This window comes from Mytilus edulis, chromosome 14 (assembly GCF_963676685.1).
Source record: "Mytilus edulis chromosome 14, xbMytEdul2.2, whole genome shotgun sequence".
Classification (NCBI taxonomy): Eukaryota; Metazoa; Mollusca; class Bivalvia; order Mytilida; family Mytilidae; genus Mytilus; species Mytilus edulis.
Window position 1 is genome coordinate 33,141,677 of NC_092357.1, and position 19,525 is coordinate 33,161,201.

General features: G+C 32.8%; 1 protein-coding gene across 4 annotated transcripts; it reads left to right on the forward strand.

Annotated features, from left to right (window-relative positions):
- The first annotated feature begins 851 nt into the window (after positions 1 to 851).
- On the forward strand, positions 852 to 17,539 carry LOC139502545 (acidic skeletal organic matrix protein-like). 4 transcript variants are annotated; one of them, XR_011658877.1, is made up of 4 exons: positions 852 to 1,706; positions 12,266 to 13,018; positions 14,708 to 15,491; positions 15,639 to 16,750. XR_011658877.1 is itself a non-coding variant. In XM_071292037.1 (3 exons), exons 1-3 carry the CDS (start codon positions 1,020 to 1,022, stop codon positions 14,933 to 14,935), a joined length of 1,668 nt encoding a protein of 555 aa, XP_071148138.1. In that variant the 5' UTR covers positions 852 to 1,019; the 3' UTR covers positions 14,936 to 17,539. The 4 variants fall into 4 exon arrangements, 1 of the variants encoding a protein (XP_071148138.1); XR_011658879.1 differs by having other exon boundaries at positions 14,708 to 15,477; positions 15,947 to 16,750; XR_011658878.1 differs by having other exon boundaries at positions 14,708 to 15,448; positions 15,900 to 16,750.
- The last annotated feature ends 1,986 nt before the right edge of the window (positions 17,540 to 19,525 follow it).

A 19,525-nucleotide genomic window follows, 5' to 3' on the forward strand; every position in this document is an offset into this window, starting at 1 on the left:
GAGATGGTTAGGATTGACTTAAAGGGGGGGAGAGGGGTCATGGCTCAAACCATTAAGGAAATGGTGCAAAAAAGGGGGGCAAACAAGGGTTTCCTAGTTAAAAGACAAGACAATTGTAAAGCAATGTAAGGGAGGCAATCCAATCACATTTTAAGATTTAAATGGGTAGTTGTGGTTGCAAACTCCATTAGAACTTTGAATTGAAATTATGAGCATACTAATAGAGACAGACTTTTTGGGAAAAAGGTAGCGGGTGAAACGTTTTTAAGGGGGAGGGTTGTGAATAATAAATTGCCGGAGGGGACAATTTTTTCTCATTTCAAATTTCTTCAAATGTTTTTTTTTTACTACAGCTATTTAATTTGTGTCAAATGTTTAATTACAATCAAATTTCAGATTATTTTATTATCACACATACCATTAACGGATCCAGGGGGAACCCATCTTTTTTTTTTTGGCCGATCAATGCATTTGAATGGGAACATATAGTTGGACCCCCCTCCCCCCTTTTAAAATGGCTGGATCCGCCCCTGAATACTGTACGTCCATTCCGTTAAAACTGAATTTAGTTATTCACAAAACCTCTTTCCTTATTTATAAAATGGTAATGTCTTACATACCACTATTTGGTCTCTAAAATGCTAACTTTATAAGAAAATCTAACTAATTTAAGTAGACCATAGTTCTTGAATTAACATTAGCATTAGCGAACTAAGGACTAGTTTTTAAGTCACTGTGTATTTTTAGAATATTTGTAATTTTGTTTTCAAGGTCGGTTACCTTACAATTCACTGATTATAGGACATAGAAGGGAAATACGCACTTCCATAACTTAAACTGTATTATAGATCAGTTACTCATTATCACACAAGCTTTGTGCATCCGCCCAATCGGTCATATATTCATACGCCTTACCTGTAATATATGTTTGACTTGTATTGATTGTGTTTGTATATAAATCGTAAATTGAAGTAATATCAATATTCTAGAAAATTGTAGTTAAGTTGAAAGTTGTAATCATGGCGAAATTGCTTGAAATAAGTAGCTTTTTCTTGATTATTTTGGGAATTTTATTTCCATCAGCAGCAGCAGCAGATGAGGGGAATGGAACCATCTCTGGTGCAGGTGTATATGTTAAAGTATTGGGTCAGTCTGGGAAAATTATGATGAGCCGGTCAGAGAATATTGAGTCTGATGAAAATAGGGTAACTGTAGAAATGGACGAAATCAAAGAAACGGATTTGAGCGGGAACCCAGTGGGAGCCGGTGGTTCTCCAGCAACGAAACATAGCTTCAACACCTTTGCCAATCAACAATTCGAGTATAGTGAAGTTGGAGATGGAGAATTTGAGAATATTTCAGCCAAGACTTTCAATTTTTCTGCTACTATAGATAATGGGGCGAAACTTGTTGTTGACGTGTACATTTTTACCGAAAATGGGACTTATAGTCTTAATGGAGAAAACACGACAGTTTCAGAAGGAACTGTCAAATTTAATATTTTCATTGAAAATTGGAAATTTTGTGGAGACACCGGCGTTACATGTAGTAAGGGATCGACAACTGAAATTGGGAAATATGTAGACTTTACAATTGCCATTAAAGGAAAAGGAGCAGCTCCGCAAAAGAAAACTGGTGGCGGGAAAAAGACAACAGCAGACGAGTACGATCTTGGAAGTGGTAGCAGTGTAATAATATCAGACAAGGTGAGATTACAGATATCAATCATTGTGTCTATCTATAATAGTCGGTACGGGCGATACTACCTTTCTGTATTCTTTTCTATTTAGGCAACTTTTCTCTATTTTTTATACTTTTTGCCCATTATTCTCTATTCTTTAAAGTTTTAGTCCATTTTTTCGAGTCTTTATATTTCTATATTCTGTAAACCCCATCCACACCCTTATCTTTTCAAAGCACCTGCTCAAAACGATTATTCTTTTGAACCGAATTATGAATACCACCAACGTATTATGTACAGTAAAAAAAAATGTAACGTCTCAGACATTTTCGTAAGTTATTCACTAAGAAATTAATTATCTTGCAACCCATTGTAAAAAAGTATTTTTAAAAACATGTATTTCAACTTCTCTTCTGGACAAGTAATTTGAGGTTTTTAATTTTTAGTATACTTTTATACATTTTTTTCTACGCCAGATTTTTTTTTCTATATATACATTTATTTGCTAATAAACTGAAACATTTCTTCCTATTTAAGCTAGAAATACTACAATGTACATCTAATCAAATATCCTTTTTATAATTAATGTTTTACCAAACTGAAAAAAAATCTCGTAGCGTTATATATTATGTTTAAGTTAATTAATTGTTATTCCTTATCTATTGATTGAAAATGATAGTGTTGTGTCCTAAGTGTTATGTTTGACAACTGATGTTATTGTGGTTTATGTTGTTAAATATACGATACATACATGTCGCAGGCCCTTTCTTTGTTTATTGGGCGAACATTATGTTAACACCATCATAAATCGACAAGAGGGTGTGTGAATAAAGTTTACTTTAGCAAAATACGAGGTATGACTTACTTTTGTAATGTGGGATAGTAAAGTGGAGATGTGCGATGTATGGAGTGAAAAAGTGGGATCTGAGGAAAAAAGAAAATGGGGGAGTTGGAAAAAAAACCGAGAGGGATTTTTAAAAGAGCACCCTCATTTCACCACTTTATATACTGCTTGAACTTAAACACATGAACATCTGTAACAAGTAAATACCGGAAAAGAAAGGTTGTTACCCGGATTTAATGAGAAAAAGGCCATTGATTTTCATGATTTATTTGAGTTCAGCTTAGAGAAAGGCGGATGGGCGAAACAGTTCAGATCTTCATTTTTCAAATTTCTCACCCAGTTCAAATAGAGTTTGAATTAGTTTTCTGTTGTATTCATATCACTTATTATCGTGACCTTCGCTTGCGTACCCCATTTATTTTGGCCAAGTTGTGTTTTAATGAAGTGATGACGATGAATATAGAAAAATTTAATACGAAAGTAAACAAAAATAAATATGATAGCTGCACTAATTTACATTCCTTTGAAAGGTCATCGATACGGATGTAAATATTTTGTCATAATTGACCGGTTTCAGACCTAATATGGGATTTTAATCGTTCATAAACTCAACCGTGAAGTAATTCACAAGTTTTTACTTAAAAAACTATGGTCCGGAAAAAATAATATCTTTACAATTTTGTCAAATTTTCACATTTATACCACAGGCACTTGTTTCAGAATTTTTTTTCCTAATAATACCTTAATGTGTTATATAAAGGTATATAGGAAAAAAAATTCTAAGACAAGTGCCTGTGATTTATACCATTCATGCATTGAAATTAATTTGAAAAACCAACTCACATTTTCTATTCTTTTTTGTTTTGTTTACCTTTTTGGTTTGAAAAAGTTTTCTTTTCTTCATTCAACCCAAACTTAATTGGATTTTTAACGCAAACACATTCATTGTTTATTGATGAAATACACCCAAATCTAAAAATAGGCGTAAATGACTTTATCATATATATAAGGAGATGTGGTATGAAATTTGCCGATGAGACAAATATCCACCAGAGTAAACATTTATGACATGCATGGGTATTTGAAATTATACGCTATTTTACGATCCCATTAATTTCTGTTTACAATACAATTTTATTGATTTACAATTTGATACATTAAATATTTCAAAATAATTAGTGTCGTGTTTTGCCACATATATATTTCTTATTCCGTTTCCTTTATCCTTCATTGAAACACTATGGTAAAGGATGACATGGCACTTTGCTGAGGCATTACAAAAACTGTACTGCATGTTTAGAGTTGCTTCCCTTTCCATTTTTTTTTAAAATAGAGTTTGTTCAATTTGTCTTCATAAATATCTAGGGACCCCCTGCAATGTTGTCTCGTTTCACAACAAAAATCGACAATAAATACCTTTTATGATAGCATTAAGATTTTTTCGTCGTTGCTTGCTTTATTTCCAGTGGCAACTATTTCATGAACATTTCGGAAGATAGGTATATTTTCTTCTTCAAATGAATGAAAACTAGTGCATTAAGATAAAACCTAATAGAAAAAAGGAAATTTGAAACATTTCACCTAAATATTTTTGGAACGGAAGATATTTATCTGTGTACCTATTTATGTCCTTATATAGTAAGTTGCCCATGAAGTCTTACGTCCTTATTTTGTTATTGGTGTGCTTTTTTTGATTGATTTGGAGGAAGCTACACTGTATACTCCCCGATAAGAACCACCGTTCTACGACAAACAAACTAACAGTCTAATTTTAAATATCGGAGTTGAACGCACCTTTCCACGAGGGTTTGAACCGAAGTTACAACTTTACGGCGGTGATAGGCTATAGTGATCGTCCATTCGTAGCTGTAGTAAAACTGCATGGGGAACTATAGAAAGATATAAAAAGATGTGGTATAAGTGCCAATGTCACAATTTGTAAAAGTACACCATTATAATTCGGCATCCTCATTTAAGAAATCTAATAAACATTGCTATCAAAGTGTTTGGATGAAAACAAATTTGAAAAGTTATTTACTTAAATTAAGCAGAGCACATCTGTATACTAGTTACTGTAGTTTGTTGATACCCGTACTTTAGCCTATATTCATAAATTATAATTGTTACATGTACTTTTACTTAATGGTTAATGTTTTTTTCGCTTCGAAAGGTAAATGTGTTTCATCTTTTTAAAATTACAAATAAATACGCAATTTTTAAGTCACTACACTGTAAAAATGGTGTTTAGATCCTAAACACAATCCTAAGCACATCTTTTATGCACTTTTTTACATGTTTAGATCCAAACGTGTTTATGATTGTGTTTAGAATCGTGTCTAGCTTAGAATAGTGTGTTTAATTCCATTTTTAAACTGTTTAAATTCACGTCATGTTTAAATATTATGGCCTTACTGAAAAATGTGTTTAGAAATTAAACACAATCCTAAACACGTTTAGATCTAAACATGTATCACAAGTGTTTAAATTCTAAGCACGATTACGTAGGCGTTACTCGTTTAAAGATGTTCATATCAATTTATAATTTATAACAAATGCTGTGATGAACACTTATTTGTTTTAATTACTTTTGTTTGTACTAGTAATTGCCTTTGATTATTATTTTTTCGCTTTTTGTTGTTTGTTGTTTTTTGGTTTCTCTTTAGTTGTAATTTTGCGTTGGGTAGCGGCTGGTTGTTACAAACTTGAGAATAGATTCAAGAATCAAGAGTGACAGACAAAACAGACGAGAACCTTGTAGACTATGAACATGTGCACGATATAACTGAATATATAAAAAAGAAGATGTGGTATGATTGCCAATGAGACAACTGTCCACAAGAGACCAAAATGACACAGACATTTACAACTATAGGTCACCGTACGGCCTTCAACAATGAGCAAAGCCAATACCGCATAGTTGAAGTATATTAAACATATAAAAGTAATGAACACACTGTAAAAACATCGCCTCCGTGTTTTTAGTTACTTGTAGTTTATAAAGTTTTGATTTCGTTTTTGTGATATATTGGCCTACCGTGCATAATTCTACCAAAATAATATATATAAAACTCGCAATATAATTATTGCATCAAAATTGGTTTGAAATCCCATTTCTCTAGCCTTCTCGTATTGACTGGAAGTGACTTAGTCGGGGATTTTATTATTATACCACAGGAACTAGGATCACACACTTCTCCGAGTTTTATCTATTGATTGAGGATGTAATGTTGTGTCCTAAGTGTTGTGTTTGACAACTGATGTTATTGTGGTTGATGTTGTTAAATAAACAATACATACATGTCGTAAGCCCTTTCTTTGTATATTGGGCGTATAACGCCATGATCAAAAATCGACAAGAAGGTGTGTGAATTTTACTTTAGCAAAATACGAGAGATATGACTTACTTTTGTAATGTGGGATATAAAAGTGGAGATGTGCGATGTATGGAGTAAAAAAGTGGGATCTGGAGGAAAAAGAAAGACGGGGTGTGGAAAAAAAACAAACAAGCGGGATTTTGAAAAGAGCACACCGTGTCACCCCTTCATATACTGCTTGAACGTAAACAATTCACTTTCTGTAATAAGAAGATACCGGAAAAGAAATTAGGTTGTTACCCGGATTTAGTGAGAAAAAGGCCATTGATTTTCATGATTTATTTGAGTTCAGCTTAGAGAAAGGCGGTTGGGCGAAACAGTTCAGATCTTCTCTTTTCAAATTTCTCGCCCAGTTCAAATAGAATTTGAATGATTTTTCTGAAGAAAATGAAATTGTTTTCATATCACTTATAATCGTGACCTTCGGGGCTTGCAGACCCCTTTTTTGTTGTGTTTTTTAATGAAATGATGACGAGGAATATAGAAAAATTAAATACGAAAGTAAACAAAAATAAATATGATAGCTGCACTTATTTACATTCCTTTGAAATTCATTCATACGGATGTAACATGTTGTCATAATTGACCGGTTTCAGTCCTAATATGGGACTTTAAATCGTTCAGGAACTCAACCGTGAAGTCATTCACATTTTCTACTTAAAAAAACTATGGTCCAGTATTAAAAAAAATAATATCTTTACATTTTTGTCAATTTTTCACAATTATACCATCCATGCATTGAAATTAATATGATTTGTCTATTTCAATAAAAAAAAAACCTCACATTACTATTATTCGTTTAACATTTTTATTTTTAACATTTTTGGTTTTAAAAAAAAATCTTGATCACGATTTTCTTTTCTTGTCATTCAAACCAAACCTAGTTTGATTTTTAAAGCAAAAACATTCATCATTTATTGATGAAATACACCCAACTCTAAAAAAAAAAAGGCGTAACTGACTTGATCATATATATATAAAGAGATGTGATATGATTGCCGATGAGACAACTAACCACAAGAGTAAAAATTTATGACACGGGTATTTGAAATTATTCGCTATTTTACGATCCCATTTCTGTTTACAATACGATTTTATTGGTTTACTATTTGATACATTAAATATATCAAATAACATAGTATCGTGTTTTGAACACGGCTTCAAATTTGTTTTAATACAACATTTATTTTTCATTCCTTCTCCAGCCTTTATCATTCATTGAAACACTAGGACAGAGGATGGCATTTTGCTAATGCATGAAAAAAGAATGCATGAGAGTTATCTCCCTTACAAAATTGTAATAAATAAATTGGATTTTTTCTTATTTTGTGCAATTTGTCTTCTAGAATATCTAGAGACCCCCTTGCAATGTTGTCTCGTTTCACAAACCAAAATCGAAAATAAAAACCTTTGGTGTTGGCATTAAGATTATTTTCGCCATTGCTTGTCTATTTTCAGTGGCAAATATTACATGCATTTTTTTCTCTCTCAAATGCATGAAAAATAGTACCATAAGAGAAAACATCGGTAAAGGAAATTCAAAACATTTCACTTAAATGCATATTTGGAATGGGATATATTTGTCTTTTTACCTATTTGTGTCCTAATATATTAAGTTGCCCCTAAAGTCTTGCGTCCTTATTTTATTATTGATGTGCTTCTTTTTTGATTAATTGATTGATTGTTTGGTTTTTAACTCTTTATTCTGCATTCTTGTCAACCAGTTTGTATGTGTAGAGGAAGCTATACTCCCCGATGAGAACTACCGTTCTACGACAAACAAACTGACAGTCTAATAAAACTTTAAGATTGGAGTTTAAGGGACGATTTTCACTGACCCCCCCCCCCCCCCCCCACCCCCCTCTTAACTTAATTTGGGAAAAATTGATTTACCAATAGGGATATATGTAAAAATCGATTTTAGATATACAAAACTAGCAGAATTTTAACCCCCACCCCCAAACTATTTGATTTAAGTTTTTTATCCTACATCGATCTTTTGATGTCGTCCCTAACCTTCAAGATTGGAGTTCAACCTTTAAGATTGGAGTTTAACCTTCAAGATTGGAGTTTAACCTTTAAGATCGGAGTTTAACCTTTAAGCTTTAAGATCGGAGTTTAACCTTTAAGCTTTAAGATCGGAGTTTAACCTTTAGGATCGGAGTTTAACCTTTAAGATTGGAGTTTCACCTTTAAGATTGGAGTTTAACCTTCAAGATTGGAGTTTAACTTTTAAGATTGGAGTTTAACCTTTAAGATTGGAGTTTAACCTTTAAGCTTTAAGATCGGAGTTTAACCTTTAAGATCGGAGATTAACCTTTAAGATTGGAGTTTAACCTTTAAGATTGGAGTTTAACCTTTAAGATCGGAGTTTAACCTTTAAGGTTTAAGATCGGAGTTTAACCTTCAAGATTGAAGTTTAACCTTTAAGATTGGAGTTTAACCTTCAAGATTGGAGTTTAACCTTTAAGATTGGAGTTTAACCTTTAAGATCGGAGTTTAACCTTTAAGCTTTAAGATCGGAGTTTAACCTTTAAGATCGGAGTTTAACCTTTAAGATTGGAGTTTAACCTTTAAGATTGGAGATTAACCTTTAAGATTGGAGTTTAACCTTTAAGATCGGAGTGTCCACGAGGGTTTGAACCGAAGTTACAACTTACAACTTAACGGTGGTGATAACATGCCAAGAAATCCTCGCTAAAAATTCCGATCGACCTCCTACGGCACCCATTAGTAGTTAAAGATTTTATTTTATTCAACAAATTAATTTATGACCTTCATGTACGTGTCGCTTAGAACACAGCCATAAACCAAATGATCAATATTAATCATCCAATGGCATGTAATTTGCTCTATGGGGTGTTCGCAGAATTTCAACGGAGGCAATTTCTTGGCATGGCTAGTGATCATGCATTCATGGCTGTAGTTAGACTGCACGGTGAACTATAGAAAGATATATAAAGATGTGGTATGAGTGCCAATGTCACAATTTGTAAAAGTTCATCATTATAGGTCTGCAACGTCATTAAAGAAATCTAATGAACATTGATATCAAAGTGTTTTGATGAAAACACATTTGAAAAGTTATTTACTTAAAGTTAGCAGAACACATCTGTATACTTGTCACCATCCCCCTCTTAACTTAATTTGGGAAAAATTGATTTACCAATAGGGATATATGTAAAAATCGATTTTAGATATACAAAACTAGCAGAATTTTAACCCCCCACCCCCAAACTATTTGATTTAAGTTTTTTATCCTACATCGATCTTTTGATGTCGTCCCTAACCTTCAAGATTGGAGTTCAACCTTTAAGATTGGAGTTTAACCTTCAAGATTGGAGTTTAACCTTTAAGATCGGAGTTTAACCTTTAAGCTTTAAGATCGGAGTTTAACCTTTAAGCTTTAAGATCGGAGTTTAACCTTTAGGATCGGAGTTTAACCTTTAAGATTGGAGTTTCACCTTTAAGATTGGAGTTTAACCTTCAAGATTGGAGTTTAACTTTTAAGATTGGAGTTTAACCTTTAAGATTGGAGTTTAACCTTTAAGCTTTAAGATCGGAGTTTAACCTTTAAGATCGGAGATTAACCTTTAAGATTGGAGTTTAACCTTTAAGATTGGAGTTTAACCTTTAAGATCGGAGTTTAACCTTTAAGGTTTAAGATCGGAGTTTAACCTTTAAGATTGAAGTTTAACCTTTAAGATTGGAGTTTAACCTTCAAGATTGGAGTTTAACCTTTAAGATTGGAGTTTAACCTTTAAGATCGGAGTTTAACCTTTAAGCTTTAAGATCGGAGTTTAACCTTTAAGATCGGAGTTTAACCTTTAAGATTGGAGTTTAACCTTTAAGATTGGAGATTAACCTTTAAGATCGGAGTGTCCACGAGGGTTTGAACCGAAGTTACAACTTACAACTTAACGGTGGTGATAACATGCCAAGAAATCCTCGCTAAAAATTCCGATCGACCTCCTACGGCACCCATTAGTAGTTAAAGATTTTATTTTATTCAACAAATTAATTTATGACCTTCATGTACGTGTCGCTTAGAACACAGCCATAAACCAAATGATCAATATTAATCATCCAATGGCATGTAATTTGCTCTATGGGGTGTTCGCAGAATTTCAACGGAGGCAATTTCTTGGCATGGCTAGTAATCATGCATTCATGGCTGTAGTTAGACTGCACGGTGAACTATAGAAAGATATATAAAGATGTGGTATGAGTGCCAATGTCACAATTTGTAAAAGTTCATCATTATAGGTCTGCAACGTCATTAAAGAAATCTAATGAACATTGATATCAAAGTGTTTTGATGAAAACACATTTGAAAAGTTATTTACTTAAAGTTAGCAGAACACATCTGTATACTTGTCACCATCCCCCTCTTAACTTAATTTGGGAAAAATTGATTTACCAATAGGGATATATGTAAAAATCGATTTTAGATATACAAAACTAGCAGAATTTTAACCCCCCACCCCCAAACTATTTGATTTAAGTTTTTTATCCTACATCGATCTTTTGATGTCGTCCCTAACCTTCAAGATTGGAGTTCAACCTTTAAGATTGGAGTTTAACCTTCAAGATTGGAGTTTAACCTTTAAGATCGGAGTTTAACCTTTAAGCTTTAAGATCGGAGTTTAACCTTTAAGCTTTAAGATCGGAGTTTAACCTTTAGGATCGGAGTTTAACCTTTAAGATTGGAGTTTCACCTTTAAGATTGGAGTTTAACCTTCAAGATTGGAGTTTAACCTTTAAGATTGGAGTTTAACCTTTAAGCTTTAAGATCGGAGTTTAACCTTTAAGATCGGAGATTAACCTTTAAGATTGGAGTTTAACCTTTAAGATTGGAGTTTAACCTTTAAGATCGGAGTTTAACCTTTAAGGTTTAAGATCGGAGTTTAACCTTCAAGATTGAAGTTTAACCTTTAAGATTGGAGTTTAACCTTCAAGATTGGAGTTTAACCTTTAAGATTGGAGTTTAACCTTTAAGATCGGAGTTTAACCTTTAAGCTTTAAGATCGGAGTTTAACCTTTAAGATCGGAGTTTAACCTTTAAGATTGGAGTTTAACCTTTAAGATTGGAGATTAACCTTTAAGATTGGAGTTTAACCTTTAAGATCGGAGTTTCCACGAGGGTTTGAACCAAAGTTACAACTTACAACTTAACGGTGGTGATAACATGCCAAGAAATCCTCGCTAAAAATTCCGATCGACCTCCTACGGCACCCATTAGTAGTTAAAGATTTTATTTTATTCAACAAATTAATTTATGACCTTCATGTACGTGTCGCTTAGAACACAGCCATAAACCAAATGATCAATATTAATCATCCAATGGCATGTAATTTGCTCTATGGGGTGTTCGCAGAATTTCAACGGAGGCAATTTCTTGGCATGGCTAGTGATCATGCATTCATGGCTGTAGTTAGACTGCACGGTGAACTATAGAAAGATATATAAAGATGTGGTATGAGTGCCAATGTCACAATTTGTAAAAGTTCATCATTATAGGTCTGCAACGTCATTAAAGAAATCTAATGAACATTGATATCAAAGTGTTTTGATGAAAACACATTTGAAAAGTTATTTACTTAAAGTTAGCAGAACACATCTGTATACTTGTCACTGTAGTGTGTTGATACCCGTACTTTAGCCTATATTCAATAATTGTTACATGTACTTTTACGTCTAGAAAGGTAAATTGTGTTTCGTCTTTTTGAAATTTTAAATAAATTATACGCAATTTTTCGTTAAATTTTTAAGTTAATAAATACATGTACGTAGGCGTTATACATTTGTAGTTTAGAGATACTTATGGTCATTTATGATTTATTGCAGATACTATGGTGAACATTCAATGTTAGCATCATGTTCGTTTGATATTTTTGTTTGTTTTACTTGTAGATTTTCTACAAGTATTTTTTTATTTTGGGGGGGGGGGGGGGGGAGGGGGTGTTATTTTGGTTTCTCAGATGAAAACATGTAAATGAAGACTATGAATACTTTTATGATGTTATAACTGATATGTTTATTGAACATACACAAGAAATGAATACATTGTAAAAACATCGCCTCCGTGTTTTTAGTTACTTGTACTTTGTAGAGTGTGGTCTTCATGTTTTGTGACTAATAACGTGCATAAATGAACCGACATATTATATATAAAACTCGCAATATAATTATTGTATCCAAATTGTTTTGAAATCCCATTTCTCTAGTTTTTTCGTTTTGACCTGGAAGTAAGCGATTTTATTGTTATACCAAAAGAACTAGGATCACACATTTATCTCCGAGTTTTTATTGATAATGCATATATATATATCCCCCATACTTATAATTGTTTTATTTTTTCTACAGGTTCAATATGATGGTAATGGCGACTGGGTACCAACACCCACTGGATATCCTAAACTGGAACAAAAAGGTTCAAAAACACTTTTTGTCTTCCGTTTTGACAAATTTTCAAAGAGTGTATTGTACGACCCACAAGTTGATTTAGGAAAGTCACCTGATACCCCTGAAACGCCCACAATGGAAAAGGAAACCAACGCAGAAGGCGTTTGGGTCAAAGTTTTAGGAAAGTCGGGTAAAATTCAAGTCGGAAATAGGCAGAACCCATCACAAGACCCGAACAGAATTACTATTGAATTTTCTGAACTTAAAGAAAAGAAAACAGATGGTAGCGACATAAAAGACAATAAGCACAGATTTAACAACTTTGCTAAGACAGACTTTCAGTTCTCACCACCAATGGACGCAGAATTCATGAATCTGACAGTGAAAAAATTCACATTCAACGCAACATTGAATGAAGAAGGTGCTATGCTAGAAACGGAAGTGCTCATATTTCGCGAAGACGGCGAAATAACTCTTGGGAACGAAACTACGATGGTGAAAAAAGGAAATATGAAATTTAGCACAACAATAAAAGACTGGAAGTTTTGTGGACAGGGCGGTACAACGTGCTCTTCAAGCGAGGTCGGCGAATTCTTAGACTTTGGAATGACTATTAAAGGCAAAGGTACTCCGAAGAAAAAACCAAGCAGTGATAAAGGAAATGCTGAAGAATATGACCTCGGTGAAGACAGTTCAGTTGTCATGTCCAGGAAGGTAAGTACCGATTAGTTAAACACTGCATTTTAAAAACCGTTGAAGTTCGCTTATAATTACATTTTTTCTGGTTCTAAGATACTCAAGATTTAACGAATTTTCTCATATTTCGCTTGAAACGTCTTTTAATACTTAGTATGAAACAAATTCAATCGTACCTTTCTCAGTAGCAATAGTGCCAAAGAGAACATCATATTTACATCTATGATATTCTTAAGGTATATTCGTGGTATACTTCCATCTTAGATTGTACAATCGCAGTTCACAATCGGTCTAGTTCTTTGTCCAAATCTGCAAATCTGGAGACAGTTTTGCAATTAATTGCATAGACTGTTTATTTATATAAAGAAAAGGTACTGGATATTTGCATTATCCATAATGATTAAACACATACTATTTTTTGTGTTTTAGAAGGAATATTCCAACTTATACATTTTATGGGAGATAACTCTTTTAGTAAAAGTCATATAAAACCTCAAATTAAAAAATAATGATGCATATGTGATTTATAACTAAATGAACAGTTTTCATTATAAAACTTATGTACATATACTTTTTTTCTGAAAAAAAATCTTTAATTTTTTCCTCATTTAGAAGAAGTTTACTTTTTTTTATTGCTTGCTTCCAGGATGCAATTCGGCGACATATTTTCCGTATGCTAGTTACCTTAGCGTGACCCTTCTGGTAAAAATCTGCTGATCACAATACGCATGGATCTGTCATTGAAATAAACTATTATCTGATTGTACATGTTAAACACGTGTTCAATACACATGATTCTTTGTTGATTGTTTACTATAAGATGACAATCGGCAAACTAGGGCTTCAAAACACGACAAATAATTAGCTGCCATATTTTCACAACATAACAGACAGAGAGGAAAAAAAATTGACGATTATACGATATGTTTGCGTAAAAAATGTTATATCGTGGACAGAAGACTGAGTTAATGATATATACATGCATTGGTTCAAGAATTGAATACACATTTTTGTTCACCAGTCACTCGTTTCATATGACTTTAAAAAAAATGTTTTGGACTGATAAGGATTCTTTTAACTTGTAGCAAGAAAACAAGTTCGGTGACTCCATTTTTTCTTTTTATTTTCTTACAACATTTAAATCTATCTTCTCATATTCTATTTAAAAAATCTATCTCATAATTTCTTTTTATGCAAAAAAAATGTTTTTTCATGAACAATCTATTCAATTTTTGTCAATTTTGGTGTGCCATACTGTTTGTTATATTATTATATTAAAAAAAAACATAGTAAAATCTTTATTTATGATCTATCTTAGGCCTCTTTTTAAGAATTATACACAATGATTGATTTAATTTTCATCTGTACTTTTTCTGCATGTATAATGTACACTAAAATCACAGAATTGTAAATCTATTATGTACTAATATGCAATGGTAATATTGTTCGTAACAAAATTAAATCATTAAATTAGGACTGCTAGTTGAAGAGCAGATAGAGCATCGGTATTTAAACAAACACAATGGCGGGACTATACTGGATGACAGAAATGTGAATAAAATCAAGATTTAGCGAAACAACAAAGAAACGGGCAATGGAGATGGGTATCTTGACCATAAACCTACAAATTCCATGCGTGTATTATATATAATATCTAAAGTGTTTTACAAGTATTTTTCCAATTATGTTTTATTATTCTTTTTATAGGTCAAATACAACACTGATGATTGGACAACAATGGCATCTGGATATCCAATGGTTGTGACGCAGGACAGTAAACAAATATTTTACATTCGTCTAAACAAGTTTACCGGGACAGCTTACTATGACCCAACAGTTATATACAACACCGATGGAATTAATGGAAGCCCCCGTAATTCTGTGTCATTATTCGCGTGTTTTCTTTCAGTTTTTATTTGTGTATTTTTGTTTTAAATATCATGTGACTAAGCTGTTTATAATGGGTATTATGGAAATTGAATGACAACGACCTTTGACAGATTTCATAAGCCCAAGTTTGACCGTTTTACAGAATTGACATCGCTACAGGATCTGTATAGTGGCCTTTGTCGTTTTTGTAGAAAATGCGAACGTAAGATTCGTTATTGTTCTTGACATACGTTTGATTGTTCTGCGTATGTATGTGTAAGTTTTAGATAAAACTATAATACGATGGCCTGTGGGCCTTGTCATTGCGCGAAAATTTTACTGACTACAGAATCGTCATATATTTTGTATTTCTTGTATTTTTAGAATGATGCTATTATTAATTCATTAAAAAAAAACTTTCATATATGGAAGGGAAAAAGTCAAGGCAAATCTTATTAAACCATGCCAGACAACTTACGCGATACATAAAGGCGCCACTAAACTTCCTGCTTTCGGAATCCGTTTGGATCACCAGTCATCCTGAAATATATTTCTCTGTCCTCACCTAATCGTAGAATCGTTCCAATATTTTACATTTTTTACAAATAGTCACTCTACAGGGGCGGATCCAGCCATTTTAAAAACGGAAAGGGGGGGGGGGGGGTGGTGCTCCAACTATATGCTCCCATTCAAATGCATTGGTCGTCCAAAAAAGGGGGGATTCAAACCCCCGGAACCCCTCCCCCTTGGATCCACCAAATGCTCCAAGTAATAGAGACTAGCTTAATATGGTACGTTGGTTAATGTCTATTCAATGTCAATGCATGTAGTTTCATTTTAGCTTTTGATGGTGATAGCAAAGATTGATACAAAAAGAGCATATAACATAATTTTGCCGAACAATCATATTCAATTTGGTGCTAAATTTTTGAAGAAGATTTTGAAATGTATTTTAGTCTTATAATGTCAATATGTATTGTGCAGTTTTGGTCTGAACTTGGAAATAAAAACTACGAAATAAATTTGGAAGACAGAACTGTTTCGCGTTCATTTTTAAGAGTCAAAATGAACCTTTAGATATATTTTAAATATACTTAACTTATGATACATTGAAATTCAAAATTGCTTATCAAAACACGTCGAAATGGAGATACATTTTCTCGCCATCATTATCCCAAAAGTACAAAAAGACCATTTTGTCATTTCAATTTCACAATAGCGTTGCACTTTCTAAAGGATTTATATATGTTTATTAACCAATGTGGGAAGATAATAAAGCGTAGTAGGCTATATGAGTGTGTGTATGTGAACGAGAGAGAGTTAATTTTCTGAATGTATGAATATTGAACAGTTAAGTTCGAGATTATTGATAGTTTTGTTGAATTACTAGTATATAATTGTATTACGTACATGGGTTACTTTGTAAATTTGTACAATCTGTTGCCGTATGACTTTGTAATCAGGAAGATGAGTCAGCTTATTTACCTAAACAAATCGAAATTGACTGTAAACTATAACAGACGATTCGTATTTGAAATTTGATAAAACTAAATTGATTCAGGTATGATTTCTAAATCGTTTAATACACATCTCATTTTCATTTAGGAAAGCAATTAGTTGATAATTAGATATAAATAACTGTTTCCGGAGTCATCCGTTAACCTGCAAATTCATTTGTTAAATTATATTTTAAGCAGCATGAAAGATGAACAGCGTATACAGAATAAAGAAGGAAAGAGGAAGGCCCAATTTCTGCTGTATTTGTTCTACTATTTTGTATTCACTCGTTTGTCGTTAAGGCATCTTTGTAATTTGTATTCATCTTTTTTATCAATTGTATCAAAGCATAATAATGACTTACTAAAAATTGAAAGATTTGAATTTTAAATTCAAGACATAGATTAACTTCATATGTTTAGTATTTTTCAAAACTGTTTTTAATAAAGATGTCCATCTGAAAGATTTATTTTGAAAAAAATATAAATTACGCAAGGATAATTTTTTGAAAATAGCAGGTTTTGAGATTTCTTTATGCATTCACAGTTTGGTCATGACTTTGTCTTTAGAAAAAGGAGAACAGTACGTTATAAATTTCGTGCGTTTAAAGCACTTTTTTCTGGATTTGCCTGCATCAGGAACGACTGAAGCCGAATATTTGAAGGCCAACTTGCAAGGGTGTACATAAGAGCCGAATCAGTTAAAGATTTTTTTTACTAAAAAGAATTAAAACTTCAAATTAGTTAGTAATAGTACGCTCATTAGACTTATTACAGGAAACTTTCGGACTTTTTTAAAAAGACTCGGGGGAAATGATCCTCGTTCTATGTCAATCTATGTTGCACAGCTTGCAAGATGGAAACTTTACATGGGTGTATTTATTTTACAGACATAACGAGATTCTTAACAAAATGTGTATTTATTCAGAATATTCAGGTACTATTAATAACCACTACATGTACAGAAATCTCGATGATTTTACCTATTTTTCAATAGTGATGATCATCTGCTTTCAAATTCATGAGTGTCAAATGTTGTGTACTTTATTCACAATCGTTATTATTTGCTTTGATAATTCCAAACTGTTGCATACTTTTTTATATTATGTTTTTACATGTACAAAATGTACTTAGTATATGAGTATTGGGACGAATAAAGTTATTGTTTATAGAATATAAGTTTTTACTTGAAATACTCTCTAGAAAACTATATATTGATGATGAAACTATTCATCCAGTCCCTGTATGAGTAATTTGCATACGAAGGATTCTGAGGACAAAGGGCAATGGAGTTCATCCCGCATTTGCATTAAATGATATTTCAAGTGCGAAACGTGACCTATTTAAATGTGATGCTAAAATCGTTGAAAGTTTAGAGAATGCAACATTCTCTACATTTTTTCATGCTTAAAAAAAAATCTTTCAATTCCAGTGTGATGTTATATATATATGTTATATTTGTTATTCTCGTGGGATTTTGTCTATATGTGTTACATTTTAGTGTTATGTCGTTGTTCTCCTCTTATATTTAATGCGTTTCCCTCGGTTTTAGTTTGTTATCCCGATTTTGTTTTTTGTCCATGGATTTATGAGTTTTGAACAGCGGTATACTACTGTTGCCTTTATTGGTAACTTTGTGGTCTGTTTCTGTATATAATTAACATTCCCTCTATTTTCAAACCAAATGGACAGACGGACGTACAAACGGAAGGACGGGCACCCAGTATTTCAATGGCAACGCGTGACGCAGGATATATCATATTTAATGTAAATTGAAAGATTCTATTGTTAGGTGTTTATTTACATCAGAATGTTGTTTAAAAATGGATACCATGACTGTAACATTGATTATAAAATTATGTAAATTAGATACACCCTCTCATGTTAATGGCCTTGTGGACACTGCTATATTTAATTGAATTGTTCCGCAACCTCGCAACCTGCAAACTGCAGCCCACAACCTGCAACTTGCAACCAGCTAGTCCTATAACATATGACCATGGGGGCATTATTTACTATATATCTGTTCTGATATTTTTTGTTTTATACTAGCATTAACAAAAATTAAAAAATTAAAATATCAGTATAAAAACGTTAAAAATTGAATAAGAATGCGAAGTCATATGTTGTAGGACTAACAACCCGCAACCCGCATACTGCAACCTGCATTTTAGACAATTTCATATCCTTCCCTCAAAATCCAACCGAAAAAGTTTGCACTACTTGCTCTTTTTATGCATTGTACAATATAATCTCGTCGGCATGACATATTTGGGCTGGATTTATTATTTGCTGATGCATAATGTATTTGTCGCTCGGTGACAAACTTGCTGTGGATAAACTATAGTCTGGCTCAGGGGGTCCTGTCTGCCTTAAAAACGTTATATTTTTTTTACCGCTATGATTTAAATCATTTGACCAAGAAATTACATTCGATAACTGTCCATCCATTCCATTTAACATTATTTATCAACTAAGCGCTCCATTGATCATCATGTACCGCCCACATTCCGATCCTTACGGAGGTTTGACATTGTTATGCCGTCCATTTTCCGTCTCCTGGAAACAACAGGGAGTCGTTATTGTGATTTTTACTTCGACAGTTTCCGCTATTTCCGTACCATTCCGTCAACCAATCAGCGAAACCGTTAACTTCCATCTTCTTCGCGCGCGGTTTATGTAGCAGACACGCCCATCAAAAAATCAGAAACAGTAACTGAGATTGAATATGCATGTTCACATAAAGTTGTCATTCTCTCTCTTGTTTTCTCCTTGATTTTTGTGCAGAAAAAAAAACTCGTGAAATTAATGTTAGTAATCAGATATTAACTAACTCTTATGTAACTTTTAGCATTTATATCTAATTGCATGTGGGGTATATTTTAATGGTTTTCTTATCACTTTTGCAAATGACCTTAATGATGCTTGCCTCTTTATTTTTATTTTTAAATTATATATATATTGTAGAATTCGTTCTGTTTATACACACTTTTAAAACTCTTACAGTCCCAAATAATTATCAAAACCCTATTTTTTCGAAGTAAAGTGCATATTTTCCGCATACTCTGAATACACATTCAAGACCTTATATGCCTTTAGTGATGTCTTTGACTTTGTAAACATTAAGTTTACATAGTTGACATTATAAACACATTGTTAT

Excerpts from the sequence above, each read along its gene's own strand:
- LOC139502545 (XM_071292037.1), top strand. The coding sequence starts at position 1,020 with ATGGCGAAATTGCTTGAAATAAGTAGCTTTTTCTTGATTATTTTGGGA. Across the intron at positions 1,707-12,265 it reads GTGTAATAATATCAGACAAG|GTTCAATATGATGGTAATGG; the intron begins GTGAGATTACAG and ends TTTTTTCTACAG. Across the intron at positions 13,019-14,707 it reads CAGTTGTCATGTCCAGGAAG|GTCAAATACAACACTGATGA; the intron begins GTAAGTACCGAT and ends TTCTTTTTATAG.